Genomic DNA, 26,031 nt, shown 5'->3' on the forward strand with positions numbered 1-26,031 from the left:
TCTTGTTACCCTTGTGGCTGCAAGGCCATGATACACTGTGATTCATTAGTTTCAAAGACAAGCCCTGGGAATGGGCTAGTCTCTGTCCAGACCCTGTGTCTTTTAACGGCTTCCTTCAAAAGGGATTTTTGTTTGGCTGGAGCCTCCCTCTGTTGAATTACCTTCTCAAAAGCTCCAATTATTTTTCAGCTTAGAGCAGTAATTAATAAGGTGGACTCAGCGGCCCATGTTGCTAATTAATTACGAGGCATTCAGTAACACTGGGAAGCTCTGAGAATGGCCTGTCCCCTTCCACAGGACGGAGAGGGGTGAGACGCACAATCACTCAGTGTGTGTTTGTGTGTTTAAAAGTCTGAAGCCTTCCATCTTGTTCAGGTGAGTTTATTTAGTGATCTGAAAATATGCTAATATATTTATTTTTTGTAAATGAATGAATGATTAAAAACCCCGGGAGGGATCGTAATGTAGTACAATCAAAGCCCACAGAGTTAAATATTCTTTGTGCGTAATCATTCAGAAGCATAAGAAACTGATTGCATCATTTGAAAATCAGATTGTGATTGTGTGTGTTTCTCTATTGTGATGTTTTAATATGTACAGAACATATCAAGGTTACACAAATGATCCATTCAGGCTTGCAAAAAACAGTGTGTGTGGCTCTCCTTCATCCATAGGGATGATGCAAGTTATTTAGAAAAGAAAAGTGAACCTGACCACCAACTCATGTTACTTGAATTTAAATGTTACAATATTTAATGTTTTAATACCTATCAAAGTATTTACTCTCCCTCATTCAGTGTAATAACGATAATATATGCATTGTCTGGAGGCTTCAAGTTTCCACCACACACTCGAGATTGACTAGTTGTTAACTCAGACATAAGCACAGAGAAGCTTTGCCCCTTCAGCAGATGATCCATGAGCAGAGGGGAACTGTATGTTCTACTTAAAAAAAAAAAAGAATAAGTATCATAATGTGGTTTGGAGGGGGAAAAAAATACTTTCTGTGCCTGATAGGGGTCTTCCCCACCCTTCCTCCACCTTGAGCCTTTTTCCAGATGGAATACTGGGTCTGCGGATTCCAGCTGGTGGATTTATTTCATCCTTCTTCCCTTGACCTCTAATTACACCGCCAAATGAAACCTACTATAAGCAGCAGTTTTCTCTGTTTGATGACAGTCATGTCATCACTCACCTTCACCTAAGAGCTTAGGGTCTTGTAGATAGAGATCTCTCCCTCTTTCTTTTTTTTTTTGCTATTGATGCTCATTTTGGCAGAATTTTAACGAGCAAAAATATATTCTACTGGTGCACTCACAGCGATATCCAGACTGGAAAATATGCTTCTGTGCTTACAGGCACCCTGATGATAGGTGGCGCGGGAAACACATCCAAACATGCCTTGTGTAAACACTAAACACTCTACCAGGCGCTGCTGTGTAGGTGGTGCTCGGGATTTTAGAAGCAAGATGACTATTTTTGTGACAGAAAACAACTACAGGGCAACTATACAGTCATTCATCCTGTTCAGTTGATGCCTTTTACATCTTTTATTATATCATCTTGCATTATTTATGATGGACTTCAGTGAGATTTATGTGTTTGAAGTCAAAATTCCCACAGCTGAGTGACAATCTGTTTGATTTTAAACAAGCACCTACCTATATGTGCCTTTTAGAATGAGACTGCATTAAGTGTTTTGATTGTGTGGGTAGACAACGGTGTGTTTCATCTTCATAAATTAAAGCATAACGTAAGGCTTTATCTGCAAGCTCATTTATTGTAAGACTTTCCAACAACATAATGTGTTCCATCTCTCCATCTATTTGGTGAATATGTGTAAAATTCTCTTTCTGGAGTAGGTTTTTTGTTGTACGTCTCCACAATGAGCCAGCATTATTGGTCTTACGTAAGTGATATACAGTTATACTTGCAGCAAGATTAAATTGGATACTCCCGTCTCGTTTGCTTTCAAAATTTGTATTCTAATTATAAAACGTTCACCCCGCTTACAACATTTTCTGCCGTGCGTCCTCGTGTCGACTGTTTTGTTTACTTGGTTTTGAAATTAAAAGACAAATCATTGAATTTCCACTGCACAGTGGATTATTCTGTGTGTGTGCACGGCCCAGTGATTTTAATATGAACATCCATAAATGACTACAAATACCCATGATGATATTGCAACATGTACATACTCGAATCGACAAGTCCTGTAATCAAAGCAGTTTCATCTTTCCTATTTCCCTTAAATCACCAGTCGGCCTGTGTTTTTCTCTCTCCTTCTCCTACTGAAGCAAACGTTCTCTAATATTCAAAGTGAAAGCTCATTTTCTCAAAGCTCTGTGTTGCCAAAGGGAATAAACAAATGCAGCCAAGGTTTTTGACCCGTGTGGCTGCTGACCATAAAGATAATCAGCCAAGCTTAACAGTCCTGGCTTCCATCTTCAGTCTGACAGACAGATCTGCTGCACTTACAGTGTGAATCCATGTCAGAGGGAACTCTCACTCCATTTGACCTCCTCCCTGTTCTCACAGTCAAATGACCTTCCTAAGACGAGCACTCCCTGTGTGTGTGTGTGTGGGGGGGGGGTCACTGACTGAGCAAAGAAGCCACGTGTGGTCATCGGCCAGACGGTCGGATTTAGGTGGAAGTAAGCATGTTTCTTTCAGTTGATCTAGGGTTTTTTCTTCTGTTGTCCTCCTCGTGCTCATGCAGAGTGGTGTGAAAAATAAATGGTGGATGGGGGGAAAAAAACCCAGCATCCGCTGCAGCCGACCAGCACAGCAAAAAACAACACCAGCAGCAGTTTCTCCCTCTTGTCCCTCTGCAGATGAACAGATCTGAAAACGGTGTAATAATCGTCATTTATTTCCTTTTGGACTCAAATCCAAACATGACTCCTTTTGGAAACCTGTGTAGGAGTTCAGGTTCAGATCTCTCTTTCGTTGCTAAATTTAGCTCAGTGATAAAAAGAAATGGTGCAGAGAAAGTCTGGGACCTGGAGCACGGAGTCTTCCCCTGTCTCCATGTCATGCAGAAAGCAGATGCTTTGTGTTTCCCATCCCACTCATCATTAAGGTTATGACTTTGAGGCCCCACAGTGCTGAGAGATGGACACACAGGGAGTGGATGGAGGCAGAGGAAGGATGTGTGAAGACTGGATTGGAGTGTTTTTGCTTTGTCAGATGAGGTGTGAAAGCAGTCGGCCTTCTCTTCTGTCCTCCATGCCTTCACATATCTCCCCTCTCACTTATTTCCTTGCCATCAGCAACTCTCTACTGAGGCATGGGATGCAGCAGGGTCTCCATCGGTTGCCCCCCTGTGCTGCTCTTCACTCACTCTCACCTAATCCCTCCACCTCTGGGGACTGGAGTGAGCTGCCAACAACAATAGAGCTGCCTAGGTTTGATAAAGAGGCTGTGGACTGCTTCGGGTTGCAGGGACTCTGGGGAATGAAGGCTCGAGCCCATGATACAGTCTCCTTAAACTCATCAGCAGAGGTTTGGTTTCTGAGCGCAGGGGTCGCAGGTCCCAGGTGTAAACTCACAGTGGGTTAAACAGGAAACTGCATTTGTTGACACATGAGCTGAGAGAGAAGCTATTTGTTGTCATTCACGGGGAACTCAAATATTCAACCCACTTGATTTTAGCCCAAATGTCAAACTGTTACTGTTACACTGTACAATCATCTCATCGTTAATAAGCCAACTCCCTTTAGACTTCCATGTTATATATTATATTATATACGGTATAGTTAAATTGAAGTAATAGTTCAAGTGATTCAGTGTGTTGTCAGCAGTGCTACAGTCAAACAGCCGACATGCCTTTGTGTTGGGAAATAAAAGAGTGAAAAGAAAAAAAAGATTCATGGCCTCAGAATTATTATAATCTTGATTATTGCCTTGGCCTGGCATTGATTTTGTTCAAAATGCCAAATGAAAATTAATAAACGGAAGTTCTGTTGTGTTGATGCAAATCAACCGCGCTCACTTTTTATTTACGCCCGGTGGTTTATCGACGCTGTAAGCGCGAACAAGCCCCAGCGCCGCGCTCCGCCTGCACATGCTGGGGTCTGATGTGATGTTTACAAACAGTCTCTCAGAGAAAACCAATAATGTTCTACTCTGCGGCGCGTCGGCTTATCAACAGGAGCCCCGAGTCCTTATAGGGATCAGCGGCACATGGATGATCGATGAGCTATAGCAGTGCATTATTATTGGGAAAGCAATCACCAACTTTAGTGAAATAACGTTGAGCGCTGATTTAAGGAAGCGTGACATAACAGAATCTTCCCTGCAGAAATCAGTTGTAATGAAAGCTGGTTGAGATTTATGGGCACTGCGGGGTCAGCGGGGGGATGTATGGCCTAATAAATTGCACCTTGGGCATCTTGTCTTAAGGAAGACCACACCTGCTAAAAATGCATGCCTCGGACCTTGCACGTTACACTAAATATTAATTTCTCTTTAAATAATTCACTTGTTTTTGTACTGCCTCCCCGTGCTCTCATCTTGTGGCCCCTTCCTGTCAATCTCCTCCTAACAGAGCTCAGGGTCAGGGTGTAAAACCAAATCCCGACTAATACATCAAAATCAGACTTTTTTTTTTTTTTACGAGCAACACGGAGGACATCCCACTCCCCAAGACAGTTGGAGGGGTGAAAGACATTAAGGGAGGCAGAGTAAATTTGTATTCAGTTCTTAATTGTTTGATTTCCCTGAGGACGCGCAAGGCAGAGGAGGAGGGCAGGAAAAATAGGGGGAGGAGGGCACACAATGCAGACAGCTTTAATTAATTGAAATACTACTTTTGTGTGTGTGTGTGCGTGCCTTCACCTTGCACAAAAAAAAGGATGATGGACTTGACTGTTTGAAGTTCCCCAGTTGCTCATTAGTTCAAGCGCGATGTTGAAATGGATATAGATGCATGAGCTTTGTGCTTTGGGCCAGTTCTTTGCGAAGCATTTGAATTAGTGAGCAGAGCTCAAAGCCGGCGCATTTGCATGACCTGTCCTGAAAAAACGACTTTACATTCAGCTCTTCCTCAGCACATCCTCTCCCTCTCAACTGCAACCCACGGAATGATTTGAAAGAATGCGAGCAAACAAAACAGGGACGCGTGATGCGATTAATTGTTTTGATGCGGAATGTAAATCCCGCTTTAATGTATTCACGGAGGGGAATATGAATTGATTTGGTAAACTCACATCTGTGAGTTTTCAGTATATCCTGATTTTCGTTATCGGTATAAGTGAACACGGATATCAAAAAGTGTCTAAAGATTTGATTCACCCAAAATAATAATGGAAAGAAGGCTGAGATATCAACCTCCAGGATTTCTCTCTAGATCATAAAAATGTTAACATTCACAATATTATAAACAACAAGCAACTATCTTTTATTCCAGTTACTGAGTACAACCCTGCCTTCCTTGATTAAGTCCATTAAATTGTAAAAAAAAAAAAAAAAAAAAGTAGTTCCTCTGTTGGGTGATGCAACCAAAACAAAGTTTGCAGAATAGTACATTTTCCCACACAGAGTCCATAGTTTAGTTGTTAGTGTTGTGGCTCGCTCCAAGTACTGAAAGCAAATAAGGTGTTGCATGATACACAAGCCGTGCTGTGTGTGGAGCACAAACACAATCCGTGTTGTGGAAAACAGCACAAGCAGTGGTGCATGCGTGTGGACATGCTCACACAGACACACATTAATCATACAGGGCTACCAGAACATGCAGTCACTGATGCACACAAGCAAGGACACACTCTCTCTCTCTCTCTCTCCTTCCATCACTCCCTTAGTCCTGCAAACACACACACACACACACACACACACACACACACACACACACACACACACACACAAACGAAGCGTGTCCTGAGGGAGATGAAGAGGCAGAACAGAGGCACACACACACCCTCTGCCACAGAGGAACAGAAGCCCTGGGGGCTGATGGCAATAGAAAGCAGGATGAAGGATCTCCCCCTCCAGTGATCCACAGCAACAAAGGCGAATTTAGAGAGTGCTGCTTTTTGCAGCCAGTGTAATTAGTTTCAGATAAAGATGTCACTGGCCAATGTCGCAAAGAAAGAAGAAGGAAAAAAAACAAAAAAAACACCCGTCTGCGGCGCTAGAGCTGCTCAGAAATGTATATTTTTCTGTTTTCTTTCCATTTAAATTGAATTATTACTTGCAGTAATTTAAAGCTTTGTATTCTACTTGACCCCTAGTGGAGGATTTAGAGTTCACTGTGCAAATCAATCGCTGTTGATTAGTCACATGTGATTACATTTCCCTTTGTCCTTGGGGGATCAGTGATATCATGAGCAATAAAATGGCTATTAATGTCCTAATAGAATGAAAAACGTGCCTTGCTGTAACCCACCAAGAGTGAGTGCACGATTTGATCATTGTCATAGACACCATTTGTTCCATTTGGCATGTGCACGCTTGCCTGAGGGTGACAGACATTGTGGTGTAAGCAAAACGCGAGAGAGCCAGATGTGTGTCATGATGTCACACATCCATGACTGGCAACAGGCAAAGAAAACCAGAGGGAGAGACCGGACGGCACAAAAAACCCCCCCCAGCACACTTCACATCAGTCAAGCTTTGAAAAGTGACTTTTGTGTGGATGTAACAATAAGCCACAAAACCAGGCAATCAATGAGAAATTAAATAAACATGTTTTATGCAATGTGTTTTCAAGATGTCCGCCAGTCTCATTCTTGTGAATCCAATATGGCAAGAAAGCCATGAAGGAATCTCTTCCAATTTGGTTTCAACTTTCCTTTAAACTTCAGGATTAAGTGATCAGATTTTGGTGGTCAGTGTGTGAAGTGTGACTTCACAAAGCTGTTTTGCCTCACAAATGTGTTATCTTAAAACTCGGGGTTTCACGATCTTGATTGTAAATCAAAAATTGGTTGAAATGATGTCACAATCTCGACCTTCGTAAGGAAAGGAGGAATCGAGGATTTAGAGGGGGAAAACAGCGAGCATCTCATCATTAAGATGCAGACGTAACTATGAAAAACAACTCCGTTTACACACGCAACTCCTCTGTCCTCATTTGGAGCAAATCTTCCTCAAGATTCAACTCATGCTACAGGGATAACTAGCGGTACAGGTGTGTTTGTAGCACCAGACATGTGACCTTAGTCAGTGGTGGAACACCCTGGATTTAGGAATTGACTGGTTGTTGTTTCTTTGGTTTTGTTAATGCATTATTTCAATAAGGCCTTAGTGTGGTACATTATAAACAAATGATGGAGGGTCGCCCCCCTGTGACCCTCCTGTGGTGGTAGAAAATGGATTGATATCAGTCATGACACCATGTCGACCATCGAAATGGGAATTAAAAAAAATAAATGTGTTATTATGACAGAAAACCAACGATCCTAGACTAAACTATACAAGTTTTGTTTTTTTTATTCTATTATTGCATTTTTCCTTGTCTGACTGGAATGATCAGACGATGTGTCACTCCGTGCTGGAGTGTGCTGCAGCAATAGCCAGAGTTCCCATAATATGGTGAGGCAGCAGCACGTGTGCTGAATGTGGCACAGAACGCGACTGTGTTGAGGGACAGCTGATAGAAAGCAAGTCCTCAGACCTACATTACGCATGTGACCGTTCCAAAAAAACAAATGCCTGAGCGTTTCCTGTTCTTCACCGCGCTGCGGTCCAAATCTCATTAAGTGAAGGCAAGCGAAACCGCGGCCGTGATTATCAGCCGCTATTGACTGCAACATCTGCCTCAGAGCTTTTTGTGGCGGCGTGACAGCATCACACCTCTCTCACCTCTCACCTCAACCTCTCCTTACTTAGAGAGTCATTATCTTCACTCTTGATGGACAGCAGTGACCACAGATCTTTTCGAAGCATTTGAATAAACAACAGGCGCCTTTAGTTTTCTGGTAGTGATAGACTTTTGATTTGTAGGTATGTCCAAACCAGACGATTCCTGGAGATGGGAGTTTGCTAACATCACATCTGTTTCCTCTCTGGGCTTTCTCTCTTTCTTGGTCTACTGATTATGCTGTCTACCTTGATGTAGTAGTGAGCTGTAGTGATGCACATGGATCACAGTACGTGCCATTCTCTCTCAGAACAGGCATTTCATTTCAGTGTACTTCCTACACTTCAACATATAGACGATCTATTATCCGATTGTAACAAAAGATTTCTGTTTGATCGGTGATCGCCCAACGCCTCGGTCTTCACACTTCATCGCAGATTAGCATTGCACTTCCGTCCTAATTCCAATTATCTCATCCATTGTTGGGGCGGCATTCATCATCTCGTCTCTGTAATTTGGATCCTGTGGAGTCATCCATCATGCAGACATTTCACAGAGATGACACTTTATTGATTTCACGGGGCATGCCTTGGCTTAACCACATCAATCTGTAGGTGACAGTCATTGCGGTAATTGCGTGCCACCACTGCTAATGGCTACTCTGTTTGACCATCTTGCTGACCACCCCAGGATGCCACACAAGTGTGAAGAATCATAATGAGCCTGTTGTGATGAGATGGAACGTGCAGCCCAGTCACATCTGCCGTTTTTGTTTGTGAAAATACAAACTAATACTCTCTCATATCTGCACTTGAAACACGCATGGGTTTTTCTTCACACAAGCCAAAACCTGCTATTGCCAGAATGTTGACCTTGAAGCTCGTGGAGCCACATGCTACATCACTGTACCAAACATGGCATAGATATGAATAAAGTCAAAACCATCTGCCTTGACTTTTGTTTTGCTCTTTTCCACTCCCTCCCTCCTGAGCAGAAATCATTGGCCGGCACGCTGTAACAGGTCTGTTCATGACATGCTTCATGTAGACTGGGAGTTGCACGGAGCTTGGGGTAAAGCAGGGGGAATTCTGCTTCCCTGCTCTACTTGGCACTGGCCTGCAACGCTGCCTGATGTCAGACAGATCACAGCCAGGAAGACTGGCCCTCTTCCCTTTACTGCTGGAAAAGAAAATTTTTTAACACTCAGACAAGTTTTTTTCTTTCCTTTTTGTTTTTGGCTTGGAGCAGTTGGCTCTATTGTAGGTTTTCATGCACATGATCCCACTTTTTCCCCACTTTTTCAAGTGAAACTGGGATCTTGCCACTTGCCACATAAAAGCACAGGGACATTATTACTACCACATTGAGTTGCTGTGTTGAAATGTAATGTGGGCTACTAATTGGAGCTCCTAGATTAGGTTTTATAGGGAAAAAAAAAGTGTTTCTTTGATGATGATTTAATCTGCTCTTAATGTTTTTATTTATCTGTATAAATAGCTAGTCCTCACAAGTGCTAGAGAGCTACGAGCTCTCAAGAGGCTCGATCCTCACCAGCTTTGCATTTGTCTTCGTTAACTCTAGCATTTGTCCAGAATTCCCTGATATGGTTGTCGGAGTTTAATGAGACACATCGGAGCATGTGACTGGGAAATCACTGCACACATTGATCCAGCCTCTGCTCCACCAACGGAAACAACGTCTACATTGTCAATGTACGGGCCACAGCAAGTCAGCTAATAGTCATGTTGTGGACTCCAAAAAGAGAGTCAAGCCAATATTTTAGGTATTCTTCTTATTAGGATGCCCACAGCATAAGCAAGTTTGACTCTATATACACCACGTTATGTATTTTGTTCTGCACACTGCGTCTGTATTTGAAGCACCTGAAAATAGTTTTGCATGGAACAATCTCCGTCTCACACTAAAGATTCTTCCCCCGAATCTTGGCCCATTGCCACATAATCAATTCAGCCGTTTCTTGTTCCTCCAAGTTTTGATCAAAAGTGTCCCGTGCATGACTTCATCTTTACTCTTGTTTACGTCTTCCCTGCTCTGGTGTTTTATTTCCATAATCGCAATACACGGCAGACATTATAGACACAATTCTGTGGCATAATCAATCAAAAACAGAGTCGCATTTGCATACAAAAGCTGAAATGTTCCTTCTCCGGCACGACTGCCGAGTGGTCTGTTTGACATTCAGACAGGTACTTTCTTTCTAGGTCATATACAGCACTAACCTACAAACGGGACCTCCCCTTTTTGCCGTTGATTGATTGGCTTCCAACTCCAATTCATCAAGCCTGCTGCAATTAATATATCTCCTCCACCTCTCCGGTTATTCTCCCTTTTTAAATGAGCACAATGAAGTAAACGAGTAACACAAGAGATCACGGGATTTGTCAATAAATCACCACAGAGAGTCATTTTTCTAGTTTAATGTGGTCATACTTTTCCTAATTAAAATGTATAGCAGGGAGTGGGATGGATTTGTGAGTCGGGGTATGTACAGTGTTTCTGTACGTTAATCTGTTCCATTTACATAAGACATAAATCCTCCTGTTATTTCCCCGTAGGTGGACGGACACAATGAGCTGTCAGTGTTGATGAGACGCAACAAAGAAAGGAAGAAAAGAAGGGACACTTAGTAACTGTGGCGTCACTGTCTCTCCATATATATGTCGTCAAATCTACCAATACAACACCTTTCCTCGCTTTATGTATTACCTTTCAAATACCCCCCCCCTCCCCCAGCCTTGACATGACATGAAATGTAAACACGACAACTATAATTACAAATAGGCTATTGCACCTGTCTAACTGATGCAGTGCCATTAACAATTATCTCTCCTGTCATATTTCCAGAGATATAGCACTGCCCTCAGCGATGTTTACCTCCTGCTTGTCACACTTTGCTCTCGTAGTGGTTGTGTGAGAGTGAGGCTGTCTGGGTACTTGGGGGCAGATATGGAGGCATTAAGAGTCAAATAAAGGGGCTTTTTTTTTTGTTGACTCATTGTATCTCTCCCTGATGCCAAATCTCTGTCAGTCAGGTGGATCTCTGCTGGAGGACTGTCCCGTGGGTAATGCATTTTAAATAGGGGGCACAACCCCTGTCCACTTCCTTCTCACTTGCCTCATTAACTTCCCACTGATTGATAAATGGTGAGCTGTGACTGGCATGCTGGGTGGGTGCCTGCTGGAATTAGACACATGATATATTTGGCTGCGGGTTCATTGCTCTGAGGGGATGAGATGCATCGTCAAGAATGTCTGCGTTCAAACCAGCACTCCAATCCAGACACTATCCTGAAGGAGGGGAGGGGCTGTATGTGAGAACACAAATACCTGCCAACGTCCATCCTCACAGTTCATAGTTGCAGAGATTTTTTTGGTTGAGAATACAACAGGAAAACAAAAAAACGAGTGTTCTGCCTCTCGCATGCTTGACCAAGTCGTCTCGCTTAATTGTCATGGAAATTTTCCGTCCATTGTGAACTCGTCTGACTCAGACAACATCTGAACATTTTCCGGAGTTCATGTCTGAAAACGTCATGTGTTTTACTTATTTTCCACAGTTGCCAGAAAACTCATAATCTTTGACTCCATGAGTGACTCCTCTAAGAAGCGAGCAACAAGCCAAGTCGGTTACAAATCCAGGGGGTTGCTAGTATACAGTAGTAAACCAAACAAACGATGGCAGTGAGAAGCCTCTCTTTAGGGGTGTTTCAGGAGACTTTGTGGGCACGAGGCAAGAACGGACCAGGAAAACTTTACATCAAACCAAACAGAATTACGCTTGTGGCATTGGGCCTGGAACTGAGCTGATTAATCATTACTGGTTTCTCTGTTTTATCTGAAAAAAGGGTCCCTGTTGCTGAGTTTGTAGAATTCATTGGTACTGATTGACACCCAAATACATGTGAGTGTCTGTTTTGAGAATACTCCAACGGCTACCACAAAAGCAGAAATGCATTCTCCTCACAAACTGCTGACATTAGCTCATATTTTTTTGTTGTAATCCACTTCGATTTGATCCGAAAACACTGTCGTGGTTTTTATTCCTGCAACAACTGCGTGTCCTCTTCACGCCCCCTTCAGAAAACGCACACATGGACGACACATGGGCGTCTGCAACGTGTTCTCGTGTCCCCACACTCTCCTTGAATGCTGCACACAAGCAACGAAGCAGATACTTAGGCCTCCACACACTCACCACAATGGATTGTCTGTTGTGGGCAGATGTTGAGGTTATGTGTCCGACTGCGAGCGCAGACCTAATTAAGACTGAAGAAACACATCATTTTATTTGGCTCTTTCTACTCTTTGGCCTCGCTTTGATCCAATGATTATTACCAGCTCTTTGGCTCTGCAGAGAAGTCGAGGGTGGGGAGGCATTGTGTCTCATGCTGACAGCTCCCAAACAAAATAACCCCCCCTCCTCCCCAGGTTGTTACAGCTGACACTCCCAGCTGGGTTGTCAGCGGTTAGGTCAGTAAGAGAATCCAGCTGCCTGCTGAGGTTTCCACTCTGCTGTGGAACCTTCGACTAATATCCTGCAGTGTAATACAGTACATGCATCCACTATATATATGAAACGTGCATTGACACGTAAAGACACTCTGAACTTCATCTGAAACAGAAACAACATATTAACTTGTTTGTTAATCTCTCTCTCGCTCTCTCTGCTGCTGGTCTGTCGCTCCCCCAAGAGAACCAAGATTATGTCTCACTCTTCGCTACACGAAAGCCAAGCAAGCTTAGTTATATCAACATGGGAAAAGTTCACCACATCTGAGGTGACTTTCATGCGTGCACATATGGACGGAGGCATCATGTGTGCAAATGATTCTCTCTCTGCAATATTTCATTTCATATTCAGTAAACTACATAACTAACATGAAAGTTGCTAATACTTAACATGAATTATAGTTTATATTCAGCTCATGCATGATCATTTACTACATGAATTAAAAGACACGCATCACATCATGGACTCCTTTTATTCGCCAAAGAAATCATGTGATGTCGTGTGTGGCCTGTGTTTGCACAGCTCTTATTTTCTATGTTAAAAGCCCCAAAGGTATTTTCGCACGATAACAAAAGCGAATGGAGCATGATTTAATTTGTGCGTTATTTGTTCCAACAGCTATGACGGTTGAACTGTAGAGAAAGATGCAGTAAAACCAAAATCATCTAGCAGGTATCAGCTGACAAGTTAGACAAAAAGCACATGTTTTTACATAATTATTGACCCCGAAACTGGAAAGAAAATCATTACAAAGGAGAGAGAGCATGAAAAACAAATCTGTTTGCCTTCAGCAGAGCATTGCAGTGTTGATTTACTGCACTTTCTGCATATAAACTATGAATGGATCACTTGGTCACCTCCGAGAGGAACTGTATTCCGTTATTGATTCCCATTTGTAACCAAAAATAATTTATTTACTGTATTCCTGTCAACATAATCTGACCATGCTTTCATGTCCCTTTGCTCATCACTCGTGATGTGTAAGTCTATTACTGTTTGTATCGCATCACATGGAATGGGTTATAGATTTGTATTGAATACGTCTTCATGATGCATGCATGAGGCATGAAGGTGGGTTTTAATAATAGAAAATGCCAGAGCAGCCTCTGTATCCTGTTGCTGACTTCATGTCCACAGCTGCTCAGTGGAGTTTTTGCACTCCAAGAGTAGGGTTCGGTTTTAAATCACAGCAGACTGTTCATCACTTTAGCAGCTCTCACAGTGATGGAATGACTGAAGACACTGTAATTGATTTTTGTTTGTGTGTGTGGATAAAGCCCCTTAGTGTCACTTCTGAGCGTTTGTCATCTTTGTTTATTCCATTTAGGGGGCTATTTGCAAGTAACTACACAGAAACCCATTACCTGGAGGATGGCAGTGCGGTCACGGGCTCTCACAACTTCACGGTATGCTTTTAACAACAATTTACTTTCTGGTTTTTATCAAAGCTGAGACACAATAAAACATCTGAGCTTGAATCTGTGATGTTTTCTTCTCTCACCCCAAACCCCCACCCCCCACCTAATAACCTTTATGAGTGTTGACCTTTTGTATAACTCCATATCATGTCTGGTTCTGCTTCGCTGTGTGCCCTTTAGGGGGTCAGTGAGAAAATAAAGAAATAATTTATGTTGCAGTTAGACCCACTTTTAAACCTCCGAGAACTCGGCGGCGTTGCGAAATAAGCAGCCGGTGTTAGATGAGTGAGCCCATTTTCCTTCTCTGCCAGCAGATGAATATTTGATGAAATAAAAGGTGGACAGAGGTCAGAGAATAGACTCAGTTTAAGAGAACAGTGCAAGTCTTTTATAATAAATAGGCTTAAAACCCATCTCTAAAACCGGTTTGGCATGGGTTTTTAAAAATATTGAATGAATTAGTTAACATCTAAGTGCCTTTAAGAAGTCTCACTCACTGTGAAAAACCAGCACTGAGCATTGTATTTGTTAAACAGAGTTTGCACTTTCTATAAAACATACATGTGTTAAGTCTGTCACATTCTTTCTTCAGTTTCAACAGTGCTCTCTGTTTGTACTGTGTCTCATTATTGCGAGCCTATAGATGAATGTGATTATCTGCAGTTTGGAAAGTAATTAAAACATCGTATTTTTGTTCTGATAACAAGAAAGCATTTTAATAGACAGCATGTGAGGTCTGTGTACAAAATGGCTGTCCTATGTATAGCTGAAAAGAAGCAATGAATGTAATTCAATAATGGCCAACCCACGCAGTAAAATGAACATCTGCTGCCGGACTGTGATTGGCTGAGCTCAAACAGCTGATTGTAATTGCTGCCATTCTAGGGCATAAAGACAATGGAGGAGTCACAGGTCAGAAAAGGGATGGAGGTGGTATGCTGAGAGTCCATGAGATGCATAGATCGTGGGACGAAACTAATTATTTTTCTCATTAGCTGGTAAGATAATTGTGAAAATATTGATCGGTATGGGAAAGGGAATGGAAATTATAGCTCTGCCACTCATCATACTGTATGTTGTGATTGCTCATATCTGCAAAATCCACGATACATAAGCTACATGACCCAACTAATACAGGCATTTCTTGATTATAAATGAGCCATGGTTTAGGTACAAATAACACCCGGTTAGGCCTGAGTCTGACACGTTACTTGGTTGGTAATAAAACTTTTCTTTGGAACAGTAACTGGTGTGTGGACATTTTCATCATTTATCTGATTCTGCCATGCACCAGGTGTGTATTCAGTTTGGAGGTTTGTGCCTTTGGACACTTTTCCTCATAGTGTCACAACATGAACAACAAAAAACACACTGGAGAGAACACAAAATGCACACAATAAGTATTTGGACTCAAACTGGTCTCATGGACATCGGTATTATGCACAGCCCTCCAACCAACCAACTCCGATTAACACAATTGCCGATTAACCATTTGCCAAAACATAATATCAAACATTTTGTTAAAAACTATAAAAAATAGTTTGCAGCAGAGGAAAATGGCAAAGTTTTGCTGAGACAACAGGCTACAATTGAGAGGCTTGAACCAGCAAATTAACTTCAACCTGGAAGCAAATGACTTCCAAGTGATTTTGTGTCACGTTGATTAATCGACTAATCAATTCTACACAAGACGGATTCGAATTTAGATGGACGCACCGAAGGATTCCCTGCCAGTAACCTGTATTTACCAGGTTGGGAACTAATGGAGATCTTTTGACCTCCATTCCTCCTCTCATTCCTCTCTCATGACCACAACATGGGAGAGTCTTTTTACTTGGAAAAAAACAGGTCTGCAGAGACTGATCTGTAGTTAATTTATTTGTCCTGCCGGCAGGGAGGAGACTGATATAGTGATCTGGAGTGTTCAGTTGTGTGTCAAAGGCAAGGTACTGCCGGGAGAGACTTCAGCATGAGTCAACCCTCCCTTGGTTCCCCTTGTCTGTTTTACATCGTCTCCTCCATCCATGTATAATACAATAAATGATTGCCACGTGCTGCAACAAAAGAAAACTACTGGGAATATGCAACGCTAGCATGGCTATCAGAGAATTAAGTTGAAAAAAAAAAGAAATGTACAGTTTAGTTATGTTGCGGAATGCTCAAACCCAGGATGCCTCCCACCATAACGTGTCTGTTATTAATCTTCCTGAATTTCAGGTTCGAAGGGGCGGACACTTCGCCTTCTCATTTCTTCCTGCAAAAAGCTCAGAAACAAAGTCTATTCCTATCCCTTATATCGATGCATCACAGTCATGATCTCATCAAAGAAACATGAGGTGGTAGCATTAACTCAGTGTAATAATACCAGCTCTTCTCTTCCTCCCCCACCAGACAAAAATTTCATATTTCATGTCGGGTTGTCCTGTCTTTGCACTTTTTTTTTCTTTCTCTCACTATCACACATTATTCTCTTTCAATGCACCTCTAGGTGGAGATATGGAAAGTGGCTCCATGGTGGAAGACACGTGGATTTAGATCTATTATTTCCAGTAGCTACCAGAATATGATATTGTTTTCTTTATGTCTATGATGAATCCTATTTTTCCAAAACTAATGTTTCTATAATAGGCGAACGTTGAATCAATGATGTGGCATCCAAGTGAGGATGGAATACACAACACATTGATACTTACATGGCACACACGCTCACCAACACTGGTGTCTGGAGGACACATACTAAGGCCTAGCTAAGGCATGTTTTCGGCTGAGTTTACAGAGTGTGCAGGGTCACAATTTGGAGTCAACAACAAGAATCAATGGAGCCATCCTGATATAAATGTGCAGTTGACCATTCTGCAGAGGCTGTGCATGGCAGTCATGTCTAACATCTTGTGAAATATACACTATTTGGACAAAAGTATATCGGACGCCTGACCATTACACCAACAGGGACTGTAATGATGTATTCAAATACATCTACAGTACTTTAATATGGAGTTAGTCCCCCTTTTGTAACTATAACAGCTTCCTTGGAAGACTTTCCTTAAAATTCTGAAGTGCTTCTATGGGAATTTGTGTCCATTCATTCTGTAGAGCACTTATGAGGTCAGGCCCTGATGTTGGACGAGAAGGCCTGGCTCGCAATCTCCCAAAGGTGCTCGATGGGGTTGAGGTCAGGGCTCTGTGCGGGACAATCAACTATTTCCACACCAAACTTTATAGTCTTTACAGTCCTTGTTTTGTGCACTGGGGCGCAATCATGTTGGAATAGAGAAGGACCTTCCTCAAACTGTTGCCACAAAGTTGGAAGCATAGCATTGTCCAAAATGTCTTGGTATGCTGAAGTGCAAAGATTAGAAGATTAAAAGCCAAATTAAAACACCTGAATTACTTAACAGGTGTGGCCAAATGCTTTTGTCCATATAGTGTATGTCTCAAAGAATTGAGGCTGTCCTGAGAGCAAAGGGTATAAATCCTGGTAATATCTCTGGTGCTTTGCATGCACAGTCTATAAATGAGTTCTGTTATAATGTCTGCTTGCTATTTTGGATGAACTCTTATGGAATGTGCAAACAGCAAAAATGTAAAGATGTGATATGTCTCATAAAAACTCACATTTAAGCTCTTTGACTATTGGCTTTGGTACTTTTTTCACTCAACTATGGAGTGGAGCTTTGTCCCTTTGGAAGCACTGGAACAACCTGTAAATATTTTATTTGCAAATGAAATCTACACAGTGTAGATTAGTGGAATCACAATAATTTTAATCAAATGCACATAGGTCCAGATATCATTGATAAATACCAAACCGTAGTGTCCCAAATGAAACATTTTATTAAATTAAAAATATTGATAAAAGCTGCTTTCAGTATTAAGTTACTTGTGACAAAGTCAAAATTGGACATTCAACCTTATAAATCGAGACTATTTAGCAATTCCGCTTTAAGTAACTCATGTCCAAAATGAGAGAACATTAATTGGCCCATCATCCTTTCATTGCAGGATTGCTGTGAGAAAAGAAAGCACTGTGATGCAAGATTTAGCAAGGATTTCTTTTAACACCAGAAACACATTCACACTGTGAATGTGCAGAATCAGCAGCCTCTGGAGCTTAGCCATGTTGAAGGAGCCCGGACATTGAGATTTACTGCCTCTACTCTATATTTAGAGGGAGTGGAAGAGGGGTGGAAAACTTACATTTCCTACTTTTCCAGAACAGGGTGGCAGAGAGGCTGCCGCGCAGACCTCACCTGAGCGAGGTCGTCTTAACTGTTGCAGAAAGTCTGTTTTTACTCTAAACCAGACACTTCCTCCGGGCCTTCTTGCTGCCAGGAGTGGTTCACTAAACATGGCTTTAATTCACTCTCTTTTCTTGCTGCTTCAGCTTGACAGGTGGTCCATGAAAGCGGGGACCTGGGAATGCAACAGCATGAAAAGACCGTGCTGGGAAAAGATTTCAGTCACCATTAGCCTGCGGTGATGAGTGGGAATGACTCCTGCTGCTAAACTACAAAAGCCTATTCCCCCAACATTAAACTGCTCATATTTCACTGTTATCTGCTGGAACTGTTGTTATTTAATTGTATGCAAAACTAAACACTTTTTTCTCCCATGTTAGTTCACTTCTTTTTGTTTGTGATTCCTCAGGCAAACTGCTACTACCACGGTGAGGTGGAGGGTCACGTAAACTCAGACGTCAGCCTCAGTACCTGTGCTGGGATTAAGTAAGTGATAAACTATAAAGCAGCAAAAGTAAAAGCTTTGTGTACTTTTGGGGGCAGTGCAGGTCAAACTGAACATCAATCAAGAGAAGTTCAAGTCACAAGATTTCACAAGCAAATACAGAGAAGCTTTTTATTTGATGTACAAGCGAACTAAATTGTCACAAGGCGTACCTGCCAAAGTCTTCCAAGTTGAGAGTGATTTAATTTCTCTTAAATTCAAATGAATTAAGTGTCACTGTAGTCAAGCCCAAGTCATTTGTAACTGTCTCAGATGGGAAACATAAGAGATGCCAATCACGCCAAATCCCAAATTTAGTCGACAGAAAACCTTATGTTTTAAATTTGCTCAGATTTTATCAGCTACTTCATTCTTTGTTATGAAAACCAACGGAAATCATGACTCAACTAAACATATAAAATCATAATAAATTGGATTTCACGTTAGGTTTTAGGTTGCTTTCGGAGATATCATACCAACAGGGCTTCTATCTGAACGAATGAGCTGAGACGACACCCTATACGCCGCCATGTGTGAGAGTTAAGACAAGTGAGCGGTCTAAGTGTTGGAAACAGTGTGTTTGCAGATGTCAACCAGGAGAAATGATTGCAGTAATATCACTGGACACCATCAAGAGTGTTTACACAAACCAGCCAAGTGTCTATATACACCCTCTGCACAGTGATTTGCCTGATTGTGACACCTTTGCTTCTGACCTTGATCCTTATACTTATGTCAGCTCTGCTTGAATCTATCTTCACAAAGACACATGCACAGGACCTTTTTTCGACAGAGCTGCAAAATGCTTGGCCTTCTCACGGAGACAAATAGCCTTTGGCTTGGGTTGGCAGTGCTAATACTTTTGGGGGAGTTTGGGAGTTTAGTATGAGTCCATGTGGCTGTGGATATTGTGCAAGGTTTGTGAGAATCAGACGCGAGGTTGTCACTTAAATCACGCACGGAGCTTTTAAATGATGAGAAAAGTTAAGAAAGAGGAAAGACTGTCTGGAACAATGGAAAGACTAAGAGATACGGCATAAAGTCTGCCACAGCAAGCACTAATTCAAGCAGTAGCGACTATTAATAATGGTATAGGATCACTTTCATAATGAGAATGATATATTACTTTATCTTTTGATTCTGTGTCATGTCTAACCACAGAGAGATCTGTCTCTACAGGGGTTTCATATCTCTTGAAGACAAATCCTATGTACTGGAACCATCAGCCGATCACAGTGATGGTACTCACTGGATCTACTCAGCCAAACATCTCAATTTTGCCCCTGGCACCTGTGGCCACGACTTCAACATATCTTTTCCTACTGAACCAGCAGACAACAACAGTCCATTCAGGTCTTTCGGCACAAGGGTAAGGATTTTCAACAGCAACTGTGTACTGACAATGTGGTTTGGAAGAACCTCATTTTTTTTATTGAGTTCATTGTCTTTGTGGGTGGTGGTGCATGTTTGTCAGACCATCACTCTGGTCCTGACTGAAACGGTTTTATTGATTGCCATGACATTTTGCAGTCCCCTAGAGGACTTTTGACAACCCCTTCTTTTTTTCTAGTGCCACAATGAGGTTTGCATTGAAATTATAATAACCATTGGTTATAAAACTGGTCATAAAAATGTGGTGTAGATGGTGTAATCCTTTGACTTTTTCATGCAGTGTCATTATATGGTCAACATTTTAATTATCGTCGCTTCATTCAAACTAGTGGCATTACCGTCAGCCTCAGATTTCAAATAATGATCATTAGCAAATGTTAACATGCTAAATTATATGGTGATCACACCATGGATATCAAATGGCATGCGTCTGTTTCTTCTTCTTCTTTTATCTTAAAATGAGTCCACCATCCTCCATCACTGCACCCCTCACTCACAGTCTGGTCACATGACATTGGCGGTGTATGTCTGTGTTAAACCATTTACGTGGGATTAAGGGTTTTTGGATCATATCAAATCTTCCCCTTTTCATTCAACAATATCCAAACCAGTAGCTTTGACCAATAACCTGAATATCATATCGGCTCAAGTTGAGTTTCCAGTTGTGAACAGAGTCTTTGTGTTTGCTATTCAGACTACAGCTTTAACCAGCAGTGCTGTCAGAAAACAATCCCTCAACAGCCAAAGAGAAATATATTCTCACCACACGGTTGGCAGTTTTTAAAATGTGGTCAACAGTATTTCTTTTTGCAAACTGCATTTGGATTCCGACTTTTCCCAGTCTGAACAATCCCTTATCTCAGCCCTCTTTAACAAGCTCATTTGCAATGTAAATATTGGTAAGTGGCCGGCTATATCTTTTAGGGACGACTGCTGATTAAATTATTCACTCATTCCTTCCATCTTATCTGACTGTGTCCATTAGTGATCTGAAGCGTATGGAGAGCTAGGGCTGATAAATGCTCATGACAAAGGACATTGGCTGTTAAGTGGCTACAACTTTGCCTGAAAGCGAGATCTGAATGCAGGATTGTAGATCATGTCTCCAGTCGGACCCGTCCCTCCAGAATTAAACAGATTGCTTTGGAGAAACCCCACCCCGTCCTACAGCCTGCTCTCAGTTCCTTACTTCCCCACCCATCATGGGGGATAAATCGTACGGGCAATGGTTCCAGAGAGTCTCTATCCTCAGAGGAATTGGGCTTTAAAGATGATGAGTGCCTGTAAGTGGAAAACAGACTGAGGTAGCAGGGGTGTTGGGGTTTGGACACGGGTGATTTATCAGGTCAGTCCAATTACACAGAGATAGGCGGCTTGAAAGATGAAACACATGTTCCAGGAACCGAAAGCACACATCTCATATGTGTGATAGAGTTAATGTAAGGGGACTTTCCATTTTTCCTAAAACTGACTTTTATTTTTCGCAATAATTTAATCAGTTCATTATGGGCACATAGAGATGGAGTCGATAGCTCTTGGAAAGCAGACCAAGCATGTGGCTGCGTTGGCTAAATCATCCTGCAGTTTCCCTATTAGTTTATTACTTATGCATGCAGTGATTTTTGTGATGTTTTATTGTACATCTTGATTCCTGCTGGTGATTATACTGCTGGCATCAATAGTTGCTATTGTCCTTGGTGTTAAGAGGGCTGCAGAGATTTGGCAGAGGGGAACAAATCCTGACTACAGCACAATTATCACCTTGCAGAAACACAGGAGGGATAAGATAACAAAACCAGACAAAGATTATGATGATTTATACCGATATGTAAAAAAAAAATGTGTGGGTTGTTTATGTGATCACAGTGTCCCTTTTTATTTGTTTAAAATACTACGCCCTACATAGCACAGCAAGAGTTGTCAGCATTAGAAGGGAAAATATGGAGAATAAATGAAAACAGATGTGATTAATAAGGGAGGTGGTCAAACCCAATAATCCCTGAGGCGATTAAATAAGCGAAAAACCCGATAAGATAGTGCAGTATTTTTCAAACGTCCATAGTTATAACCAAATGAGCTCGTAGTCCTCCGAGCCAAAAAGTGGGCATGTAACATCATATTTGCTGGACTTGGGTGGCACGAACGCGGGGCAAGTTCACCTCTGCCCACTGCGTAGCGGCACTGAGGTTTGCTGCTGCTGCTTTGATAAGCTGCGACGTGTCCCGCCCGAGGGCCTGACGAGAAAGAGGCATGTTGGCACAGAGCCCTGTGATGATGAGAGGCACACTGGGCAGAGAAGGTTACAGAGATATGATGGCTAGCGGACAGGAAATTCACGTCAACAACAGGACTTCCGGCAAATCTCTACTGTCACCAAAAACTGTTTCAGTCCAAGCCGTTAAACCGCAGTGCAGCGTGCAGCGGGAGAGAGACTTATCTTCTGGGGTTGAAACAGGATACCACAGGGTGGAACATAATATATGTGGTGGTGGGATCATTTCTGAAGTGGACTGTATGGATTGAACGACTCAGTTCACTTGATTGGATAGAAGCCCTAAAGTAAATAGCATTTGAGCACTAAGGGTGGTCGTCGATTCTGTGTCAGGAGGAAGAGAAGCTAATCACAAAGCTCCATTGTTGCCCTTTCATCCTCGTCTCCACACCTGAGCCAGCTCCATTTACTTAATGAAGACTGCGATGTGGTTGAAAGCTCTGAAGCTGCAAGTTCACGGTTGTTTGTTTAAAATCTCTTCACTGTACAGTGTATTGTATTTTGCATAATGTATGAAAACGCTTTACCTTATTTCTTTGACATTAAACCACTGAGTTTACAGCATGAACAAAGGGACGAAGAAGAAAATGCCAATTAAGCCTATGAGCTACAACACAACTCTGTGTGTTTCTCAGTCTTGCAGTGCTTAGATCTCGTGTTGCCCGCCGACATTCTCTCACTGCACACATGAAGTGATTTGTTTTACGTCAAGACAAATGACAACATCGCACCCGTAAAGCAAGACGGCTGCAAACAGGTCGACAGGTACGACTTTTGAACACAAAGAAGCGACAACAAAAACTTTCAGAAGTTAGTTCTACTACTCCCACTTTTTATCTCCATCAGCCGCCGTGTACAGACAGCGCTGCCTCAGTCAGGTCTGATAGTATTGCTCGACAGAGCTCGTTTTCAAATACAGGATGCAGCGTATAATAATGTTACATCCTTTCTGCTCACAAACCACCAAGCAGAGGCAGAATACTAACATCAGCAACAACATAAATTACCAAACGTTACACACTGCAGCTTAATATTGTAAAAGGTTGGATACTGTGTTTCACAATTCAAAATTGTCTCCTTTATATATATATAATTTATTAAAGCCACATTTATCCACTTTCCTGTGGCAGGTTTAGTTCTACAGAGGAAGCTCGGTAAATAAAAATAAATTCACACCTAGTCACAAATTCAAGAAAGAGGGATTCACTTCACTGTAGTGTCCATATGCATCTCCTCACAGTGGTCTCCTAGATACATGGTTATCACCATAGGGTGCATTTAGAGCACGCTTGCCCATCCCGGCTTATCTATGGAGGAGACAGATAAGAGCAGAGAGGACCTGGGCTGCCAGGCCCGCGAGGATAAAGAGGCTCAGACTGGAAAAAGGCCACGGTGTGACACTTAGCCAGCAGGACAGTTTGATCTGCAAGCGTGTGTGAGTGGAAAGAGTGAGTGTGTGTGTGCAGGTGAAACTGGCTTGATATCATTTTGAGGCAAAAGTGAGGTGCTAATACAGCACAAAAGTGTTTGGATTAAATGAACTATATCAGCACAATGTCTATTCCTTGTATTTTTACAATTATTTCTGATTTGTGAATACATTCTGCACATTAATTAATGTAAAAAATAATATCTATTTTCATTTAAGACACTGTTATTGCATAGCCTTTGTTTGCATTTAGATCAAAACACAACTGTGCTCCTAAAGATGTTACTCAATATTTAAATCTTAGCCCTAAACCTAACCAGTTCCTCAGAAATTAGTTTCTGCCTCAAGTAGGACCAGGTTTTGGTCTCCATGAGGACTACTGGTCCTGACGAGGTCAATGCTTATGCCAGAATTGGTCCTAAAGACATAACAAATATAAGTAAACATAGATTAATGTACAGCCAGGAAGAATTTTAAAGAGGTTTTAAAGGTTTGCTTCTGTTGGACAGATACACTCACAAATCCATACTCCACTATCCAAGTGTGCAGGTGGAGTCCCACGCTCTTTTACTTTTGTAGAGGAAAAACAACCAAGGATACATCTACTTCATAAACAGTGACTTTATATCCTACTGTACATGCAAACAGTGCTGACACTATTGTCCACAATAGTGATTTATTAGTTAATAAGCCGGTTCCTGTTCCTGAGTGTTATCAGAGGTTTGTGTGGCATTAGTGGCTCTTCTTAGTGAGTCAAACTCTAACTCAAAGAGTGGCTGATAGCTTTTTGCTGATTCTCACTTTAGCTTCCTTTTGTACCGAGTGGAGTAAAAAAAAAAAAAAAAGCCATACTGAGTGGCCACTTGCTAAATTTAGACAGCTCTTTCCACTTAGCTGCGGTTAAGTGCGTCCACCTAATGTCCTTACTCTTCTCTCCTCTCCTCCTCCTCCTCTCTCCTCAATTCTTGGTTTATCACTTTGTCATTTCCTCCTCCATTTACTGCTCTTTCTGGCCTCTTTTGTCACTTAACCTCTACCTCTCTTTTTACGTTGTTTCTCCTTCACACCCACCTTTTCCCTGTCTGCTCTCTTTCGCAGCACAAACGCAATGCCCAGACGACGACCAAGTATGTGGAGCTGATCATTGTGGCTGATAACAGAGAGGTGAGCAGAGGTCACACAGCCTCAGTTGCCTTATCCCACAGGAATGAGGTTCAGAGGTCACATGCTTAATGGCCCCTGCTTCCCCCATGAGAAGCAGACCTTTGCGGTTGCCTCTGATGTGTGCTTACTCATCTATTTCACTGTCTAGCACCAGTTTCATCCCTCTTCCCACTTGACTCACAAATGAGAGTGAATCTATTATGCACATTTTGAATTGTCTCAAGATCTGAAGGTGGTATAAGAGAAAGTGACCCTCAGTGACTAGGGCTGTCACTTCCCCCCCCCCCCCAAAAAAATCAAGTTCAAACAAATACTGTGACATACTATTTCTTTGAAAATATTCAGAAATGTGACGTTCTCTGTCATTACTTGGTTTTCACACAGGATGCACGTGCAGCGCCTTAGAGCAGCAGTGTCTGCTGCATCTCGTGGGTATCTGTCCTTCATACAGGGAGTGTTTGCTGCAGGGTGTCAGTGTAGCTTCTGCTATGTTTTACATAGAGTTGTCGTCGGGTAAGCAGCCTTAGCAAGGAAGCCCAGACAGCCGTCTACCCAGCCACTTCCACCAGCTCCTCCGGGGGGGGGGGGGGGTGGATCCCAAGGCATTCTCAGGCCACCCGAGAGATATAATCCCTCCAGCGTGTCCTGGGTCGGCCCCAAGGTCTCGTCCCAGAAGGACATGCCCGAAACAGGAGGCATCCTAACATGATGCCCGAACCACCTCAACTGGCTCCTCTCAATGTGGAGGAGCAGCGGTTCTATCCCTCCCTGATGTCCAAGCTCCTCACCCCATCTCTAAGGCTGAGCCCGGCCACCTTGGCGTTCGGCTGCGATCTCGTTCTTTTGTTCTTTAGTTCTGTCCTGATCATATTTCACAATGAAGCTTCATTGGAAAAAAAGAAGAATGCATTCAGTGAACAGAAACACTGGGGTTCTTTTCCATTAAAGCAGGAACAGGTTGTGTTGTGTTTAAGACACATGCAACAGATAAAGATGCTAAAATGATGCCGACATCTGTGGAGAAAAGTTAATTTATCTGCATATTTATGCTGTGAAAAAATAGGCAAGAGGTCTACTCCCAAAAAGTTTCACTGAGGAGCTGATGATAGTAACTCCAGCAGAAGCACCACTGGAAACAAAGTGAATGCTGTGATTGGGTGTCTTGTAGCTCCAAGACTCCCAGTTAAAGACTTTACAGAGCTGTTACGGTGTTAATATGCACGGAATAATGTCTTTATGAAGATAGTTAATATTCAAGAACATGGATCACCTCTTCGTCTTGCATGTGTGTTTGTGTTG

At 42.2% G+C, this 26,031-nt stretch overlaps 1 protein-coding gene across 1 annotated transcript in view; it reads left to right on the forward strand.

The window, feature by feature from the left end:
- Positions 1 to 26,031, forward strand: part of LOC131448061 (disintegrin and metalloproteinase domain-containing protein 12-like) — a 77,266-nt gene that overhangs the window by 21,732 nt on the left and 29,503 nt on the right. The window contains exons 4-7 of the mRNA XM_058620136.1: positions 13,663 to 13,741; positions 18,401 to 18,477; positions 19,655 to 19,844; positions 24,667 to 24,732. Coding sequence (XP_058476119.1) covers positions 13,663 to 13,741; positions 18,401 to 18,477; positions 19,655 to 19,844; positions 24,667 to 24,732 — 412 coding nt within the window. The remainder of the gene's footprint in view (positions 1 to 13,662; positions 13,742 to 18,400; positions 18,478 to 19,654; positions 19,845 to 24,666; positions 24,733 to 26,031) is intronic.

This window comes from Solea solea, chromosome 21 (assembly GCF_958295425.1).
Source record: "Solea solea chromosome 21, fSolSol10.1, whole genome shotgun sequence".
Lineage (NCBI taxonomy): Eukaryota > Metazoa > Chordata > Actinopteri > Pleuronectiformes > Soleidae > Solea > Solea solea.